The sequence below is a fragment of the Nanorana parkeri genome, unplaced genomic scaffold, assembly GCF_000935625.1.
Source record: "Nanorana parkeri isolate BGI_ZX_2015 unplaced genomic scaffold, ASM93562v1 scaffold1119, whole genome shotgun sequence".
Classification (NCBI taxonomy): domain Eukaryota; kingdom Metazoa; phylum Chordata; class Amphibia; order Anura; family Dicroglossidae; genus Nanorana; species Nanorana parkeri.
Genome location: NW_017307387.1, coordinates 377,067 through 384,714, shown reverse-complemented (window position 1 = coordinate 384,714; position 7,648 = coordinate 377,067). Strand labels below are relative to the sequence as shown.

General features: G+C 51.1%; 1 protein-coding gene across 1 annotated transcript in view; it reads right to left on the bottom strand.

The window, feature by feature from the left end:
* Positions 1-1,909, bottom strand: part of MRPL2 (mitochondrial ribosomal protein L2) — a 4,305-nt gene extending 2,396 nt beyond the window's left edge. The window contains exons 1-4 of the mRNA XM_018567943.1: positions 1,762-1,909; positions 1,524-1,637; positions 1,330-1,442; positions 1,165-1,238 (exon numbers count right to left, since the gene is read on the bottom strand). Coding sequence (XP_018423445.1) covers positions 1,165-1,238; positions 1,330-1,442; positions 1,524-1,637; positions 1,762-1,853 — 393 coding nt within the window. The 5' untranslated portion in view covers positions 1,854-1,909. The remainder of the gene's footprint in view (positions 1-1,164; positions 1,239-1,329; positions 1,443-1,523; positions 1,638-1,761) is intronic.
* Between the last annotated feature and the right edge of the window lie 5,739 nt (positions 1,910-7,648).

The window sequence follows — 7,648 nt, the reverse complement described above, 5'->3', positions numbered from 1 at the left end:
AGGTGCGACACAGGAGGAGGAAAGGTGCGACACAGGAGGAGGAAAGGTGCGACACAGGAGGAGGAAAGGTGCGACACAGGAGGAGGAAAGGTGCGACACAGGAGGAGGAGGAGGAGGAGGAGGAAAGGTGCGACACAGGAGGAGGAGAGGTGCGATAGGGAGGGGAGAAGTGTGACACAAATAGGAGGAATGGTGGACATGTGAGGAAGAGAACAAGGACAGCACAGAAAGAAGGGGAGAGGAAAGGTGGGACATGGGAGCAGTGGGAGAGGAGAGGTAAGACAAGAGAGAAGGAGGAGAGGTGGTACACAGGAAAGTAAGAGGAAAAGTGGGATACGAGAGGAAGAGGGGAGATGGAGATGTGGGACAGTGAAGGAGTAACATTAAAGAAAGAAAAAGATGGACATGAGAGAAAAAGAGGTGTGACACGGGAAGGAGAGGTGTGACGCGGGAAGGAGAAGTGTGACACGGGAAGGAGAGGTGTGACACGGGAAGGAGAGGTGTGACACGGGAAGGAGAGGAGAGACACGGGAAGGAGAGGTGTGACACGGGAAGTAGAGCATAAGTGGAACACAAGAAGAAGAGGAGAGGTGTGACACAGGAAGTAGAGTATAAGTGGAACATAGGAAGAAGAGGAGAGGTGTGACACGGGAAGTAGAGTTTAAGTGGAACATAGGAAGAAGAGGAGAGGTGTGACACGGGAAGTAGAGTATAAGTGGAACACAAGAAGAGAAGAGGTGGGACACAGGAAGTAGAGTATAAGTGGAACACAAGAAGAAGAGGAGAGGTGTGACACAGGAAGTAGAGTATAGGTGGAACATAGGAAGAAGAGGAGAGGTGTGACACGGGAAGTAGAGTTTAGGTGGAACACAAGAAGAAGAGGAGAGGTGGGACACAGGAAGTAGAGTATAGGTGGAACTCAAGAAGAAGAGGAGAGGTGTGACACAGGAAGTAGAGTATAAGTGGAACACAAGAAGAAGAGGAGAGGTGTGACACGGGGAGTATCGGTGGAACATGGTAAGAAGCGGTGGGACACGGGAGGAAGGTGACAACAGAGGATAGGAAAGGAGTGACAAAAGAAGGAAGGGGAGGTGTGTCAGGGCGGAGAGGACTGACACATATAGGGGGAGGAGACTTCGGTGACGCCGTAGGAAATCTTGTTACCTGAATCTGTCTCTTGGATGGAAGTTGTACAATAGCCGTCCTGTTCACCTTCCTCAGTAATACGCCACAGGTGCCTGTGAGGGAAAAGTATACACTATGAGACCCCCTGACCCCCCATTGCTCTGTGTGTGTCCCCTTACTGCATCCCCAGGTCACGTGACTCACCTGCAGCTCGGATACACAATGCTCCCTTCCCAGGGATCACTTCCAGACAGTTAATGAGGGTCCCGATTGGAAGGGCTCCGACTGGGTGGGCATCCCCCTCCTGGGCCGACACTGACAGGGAAAAGGGGACAGAGGGTCACGCATTTTTATCACACGGCCGAAGGACAAACATACATAACTCCACGTCTGTACCCGCCATGCGTCCGATGTGTGCCGAGGAAGTGATCAGATCTCCAGCTTTCATATTCTCTGTGGCAATAATCCAGCGTTTCCGCTTCCCTCCGGCGACAAGAGCGATGTCCGCGGACCTGAGGAGAGTGGATGAGGGAAGGCCTTGCATAAAGAGGACCTGTCACGCAGTTTTAAGAAGCTCCGCCCCTCCTTCCCCCCACCCTAGGTAGATTAGAAGCCTAAGCGCATACAGTCAGTTACCTGCAGGGGTCGTAGCGCACCTCCACCACCTTCTCCTGGAATGGCGCATTCTCACGCCCGGGCTCAAAATTCAGTCTCTGGAAGTCAATCATACGGAAGAGCTGTTTGTGTCCCCCGCCGACTCCATGGGTGCGGATCCGTCCTAAGGAATGGGAGTGCAAGTCAGTATTTCTCCTCCCCCCGGAAGGCCTCACCGCAGTCCACAACACGGCCTGCGATCTATCGGAGATGAGACGTGATCACCCTCTACAAGCTTATTCCTGATTGGCTAGACACTGCACCTCTCAATGTCTAGTACCTGGACTGTATGGAACGTGTTGTGAAATGTCCATGGTTCCGGCCTCATACATGTCACCGTCATGGAGCGCAGCGCCCGGGTCAGAGCGCTCACCGCCATCACCTCCGAGCTGAGGAGGAGAAATAATACATTATAAAAGAGGACCTGTCATCACAATGTATGATCGGGCCCAATACTACTGCTGGGAAAAGTCCTTCTGTGGCCCCCCGGGGACTGGGGCAGCCTGCGATCTACAGTCATCTGCAGCATTGTGGCTGATTGACAGCATTAGAGACCGCAGAGAGACAATGCCGACCATCTCCTGCCTGTCTGATCCCCAACAAGCATCACCTGGTGATCCTGCCAGTGACACACTTCCTGTATTAAGGTGACAACGCTCACTCACTGTACTGTATCTATGGAGGAGCAGTGTTCTTACACTAGGACATGACTACAGAACACCTCCCCCTCTATAACATAGCAGGAGGAATTCTGTAGTCCTAACACTTCCTGTCCTAGGGTGACAACACTCATTCACTGTAACCTATCTATGGAAAAGCAGTGTTGTCACACTAGGCCGGGACTACAGGACACCTTTCCCTCTCCGTAACATAGGAGGAGGTGCTGTGTAGTCCTAACACTTCCTGTCCTACAGTGACAACACTCACTTTACTGTATCTATGGAGGAGCAATGTTCTTACACTAGGACATGACTACAGAAAAACCCTCCCCTTACCTCCATGTCACTTTAGGACAGGACTACAGAACACCTCATCAACTCAGGGGAAGGTGTTCTGTATTCCTAACTTCCCCTCACCTCCATACCATTGGGGGACTGGGGTTCTGTAGTCCTGACACTTTCTGTCCTAGAGATACAGCATTCATATGCTGTACTGTATCTTTAAAAGGAGGAAGAGTTGTCACCCGAGGACAGGACTCCAGAACACCTCCCCCACTATGATATGGAGGGGGGGTGTTCTGTAGTCCTGTCGTGACAACATTGCTTACTCCATAGATACAGTACTGCCAGTGAGTGTTGTCACTCTAGGACAGGAAGTGTTAGAACTACAGAACACCGTCCCCTAAGTTATGGAGGCATAGAGAAGCTGGGGTGTTCTGCAGTCCTGTCCTAAAGTGACAACACTGCTCCTCTATAGATACAGTGCAGTGAGCGTTGTCACCCTAGGACAGGAAGTGTGTTACTGGCAGGATCAACAGGTGAGAATAAAAGAAAGAACTAGAATACAGAGGACTCATCTAGGGACTGGTAAGATCCAATACATTACAAGTGTGTGTATACTGCTCCTGAAGACAGGGGATGAGTATGACAGCCAGGGCAGCATTGTCAGGTGCCCCTCCTCTCCTTCAGACACATTCTAATGTATAACCTTTCCTATTCCTCTCAGCGGGGTGACTCCCCCCTCCCTCACTGGAGGGCCCCATCTCCCGAAGGGTAATCTGTGAGGGGCCACACTGTGCCTTCTACACCTCTCACCTCTGCCACCCGCCTGTCTGGAGTCAGTGAGGCGCCGCCTGATGACGTCACTGGCCGGACGGATCACTAGAGGAAGAGAGAGGCTTCACTAAGATGGCGGAGAGCGAAGGGGCGGGGCTCCGGAAAAAGGCGCGTCTTCCCCTGAACACGTGATCGAGAGGCGTGTGAGCGACTCTGATTTCACCTCACAGGTATATGTGTCGTCATCGTCGTCCGCGGCCCCTGCTAGTCACATTTGTCATCTCCGTGCTCTGGTATGTGTGTGTGAGGAGAAGACTCCACACTGACATTGCTGGCCCTGAGGTGGGAATGAACCCCTAAAATCTCATATATAACCCCCAATGTGTTAACCATTTCCCTGTTAGAGCTGCTTTACACACATCTGTTAAACTATACAATTTACATCTTAAAAGACCCCCCAAAATTATACATTTTTTGAAAGTGGAGACCCCCACACGATAAAATGGCTGCCGTTGCAGTTTTTTATGTCACGCAACACTAGCGCAAACCCAAATTTGCAGTCACGGACGCATTTAAATCCATTTTTTTGCACAGAAACACATTATAATACCTATTTTCTGGGTAAAATGTGAAAGAGGAAGTCATACCAAGCCCATCGATACCAAACACGCCAAGCTTCGAAATTGCGCACGCCCGGGGAAAACTTTGGGCCCCAAAATTGTCCACGGGCGACGCTTTAAAAGCCTTTACAGTTCATCGGTTTATGGTAAATGGTGAGCAGAAAACGATTGCTCTCAATCCGGCATGCGCAGCGATACCCTACATGTGTGGCGCGGCCGGCGTTTTCATACGTAGGCAGACCCAACGCCTGCGCTTACGTTTGTATATAAGGGCGGGGACTCATTTTTTTTCTCTGGGTTTTTTAACCCCTTGCCGCCTGGCTGATTGTAAATACATGGACGGATGGCTCACCAGCTTTTCCCGCCTCCTGCTCGTGCGCGCACATGAGCGGGAAACTGTTCAAGCAAGCCGGCTATGGCTTATACAAGTGTTCCGGTGACTATAGAGCTTTTATGGTGCTCGGGGGGTGCCCCCCCCATCCTGGGCTGTGCTGTCCTCCATGTGGGCCCAGGACCGGCACGGCGGGTCTCTGTGGCCAGATCGGAGGGGAGATCAGCGCGCTCCAACGGCTGACCTCCCCTCCGATCACTGAATGTGGAAGGGACGTGTATTACATCTCTTCCACCGTCAGCCTGTCAGGTCTTTAGGGATCCCTAGGTGACATTTGGGGTCTAATAGACCCCCGATGTCTCCATAAAGAGGACCTGTCACTGTATCTGGAGAGTACCTTTAACCCTCTGAGGCTGTCACAAGCTGTAGGTCCTGGGTCCTTCAGAGCTTCCACAGCTCTAAAGACCTTCCCAGTACACCCTCTATTTGATGTATTCCTCTGTGCGGACTGGAAGCACCCTGAGGAGTCCTGGACTTGGATTGAGTGTGTTGGAATTGTTCCCCTTTGGGAGGGAATTTGTCAAACAGAAGTCTAAGCCCACCATGGGTCTGCCGGTGACCGGCCATAACAGGGAACCCACGAGGCTGTAGAGATGGCATCTGAAGAAGATGCACATGTGCGCCAATACACAGAACAAGGGTCATTACCATTGCTGTCCCAGCCTGCCCTTGGACTTGTTTCTGCTCTGTCTTCCTTTTATTGGCCTCAGCTTGTTCCTGACCACGACTTGTCTCTACTGACTCCCTGTGGGACCTTAGTTTGTACCTGACCACGGCTTGTCTCTGCTGACTCCCAATATATGACTTTAGCTTCTTCCTGACCACAGCTTGCTTCTACTGACTCCCTGTGGGACCTTAGTTTGTTCCTGACCACAGATTGTCTCTACTGACTCGCAATATATGACCTTAGCTTGTTCCTGACCATGACTTGTCTCTACTGACTCCCAATATATGACCTTAGCTTGTTCCTGACCACGACTTGTCTCTACTGATTCCCCATATATGACCTTAGTAGAGACAAGCCGTGGTCAGGAATAAACTAAGGTCATATATCGGGAATCAGTAGAGACAAGTCGTGGTCAGGAACAAGCTAAGGTCATATATTGGGAGTCAGTAGAGACAATCTGTGGTCAGGAACAAACTAAGGTCACACCGAGAGTCAGCAGAGACAGCTTGTGGTCACATTGGGAGTCAACAGAAACAAACTGTGGTCTGCAACAAGCCAAGGTCACACTGGGAGTCAGTAGAGACAAGCTGTGGTCAGGAACAAACTAAGGTCCCACAGGGAGTCAGCTGAGGCAAGCTGTGGTCAGGAAGAAGCTAAAGCCATATATCGGGAGTCAGTAGAGACAAGCCGTGGTCAGGAACAAGCTAAGGTCACATTGGGAGTCAGTAGAGACAAGCCATGGTCAGGAACAAACTAAGGTCACACTGGGAGTCAGTAGAGACAAGTTGTGGTCAGGAACAAACTAAGGTCACATTGGGAGTCAGTAGAGACAACGACTTGTCTCTACTGACTCCCAATATGACTTTAGCTTGTTCCTGACCATGGCTTGTCTTGACTGACTCCCGGTGTGACCTTAGTTTGTTCCTGACCACGACTTGTCTCTACTGACTCCCAATGTGACCTTAGCTTGTTCCTGACCATGGCTTGTCTCTACTGACTCCTGGTGTGACCTTAGCTTGTTCGTGACCACGGCTTATCTCTACTGACTCCCGATATATGACCTTAGCTTGTTCCAGACCTCAGTTTTTCTCTACTGACTCCTGATATGACCTTAGCTTTTTCCTGAGCACCGCTTGTCTCTGCTGACTCCCAAAGTGGCTTTGGCTTGTCCCTGCCTACGGCTTGTCTCTGCTGACTCCTGGTGTGACCGCAGCTAGTTCCTGACCTCAGCTTGTCTCTGTTGATTCCGGGTGTAACCTCGGCCTGCCTCCTGACCAGGACTCTGCTGTGTACCCTGTTTGCTGTCTGTCTTCCTTGCTACAGACCACCACCTGTCCAGACCATGCTTCCAGCCTGCGGTGTGCTTCATCCTTCCTTTTAGTTGCCTTTTAGGCTGCCTCTCCTTGGTGGCCTTCCTTTTGGTCTGCATGAGCACCTCACAGTCAAGCCTTCCTCTAGAAGTGTGCTTCCATGGACTTAACTCCTGGCACACATGCCACTCTGGTCTGGAAATCCACAGAATGGAGCACAGGAAGTGAAAGGACACAGAGGTGTAAGGAAATCTCAGTTTCTAACCCGATAACCTCACTAAAACCCATTTTTTGCTGGGGGTCTCTGCCCCTCACTCTGTCCTGGCTGTAACTATAATCTACTAAACTGTGGCAGAATAGGTTAAATTATTTCAAAGGGATTCCCCCTCTGCCTGGTGGAGCAGGAGATGCCTGGAGCCCAATTCTTTAGTTGTGATGGCAACATCTAGGCTTGTGTCCTCTATGTGTCTGTTTTTCCTACATACACTCTTCAAAGAGAATCTCAATCACTTGGTCTACAAGAGACACTGACTCTTCGGACCTACCCTTGAAGTCATTATCATGGATATAACTGGTGGCCAGAGCATACACTTACCTCAACGTCAGAAGTCCAGGGAAAGTCAGCTGAGCCTCGCCCTTCTCCTTCATCTACTCATGGAGTAAACACCGAACTTCTAAGCCTGGAACTCCCGCTGGGTAGCTTCTCCTTCAAGCATCCCGCTTCAAGCCCCTCCCCTTTAAAAGTGTAAACCAGTCCCTTGCCTCTTAAACTCTCTTCTGCTGTTCACCCGTTACCCCTGCGTGCCGTTGCACAGATTAATAGAATTTATCCTAACACCTTGGGGGTCTCTTATCAACTCAGGAGTTCTTGCTCAATCTCCTGTGTTTACTTGGCTTCAGGCAGTGCCAGATTAAGAGCATCATGGGCCCGGGGCTGTTGGACGGATGGGAAGCAGCAGAGGCAGCCCAATGAGGCCGCAGCGAGCGGCCTCCTAATATGCCTGATGAGAGAGCCGCGGGCACCTCTGTCTGATTGTGTTCAGCCTGGCCAGCCCGTTGGGCATATCGAGGTGATCCGGGCTGGCCAGGTCTCTTTTCAGCGGTGGGCCTGGAGCTGACGCTCCAGTAGCCCCTACGTTAATCCAGCCCTTGCTTCAGGAACTGTG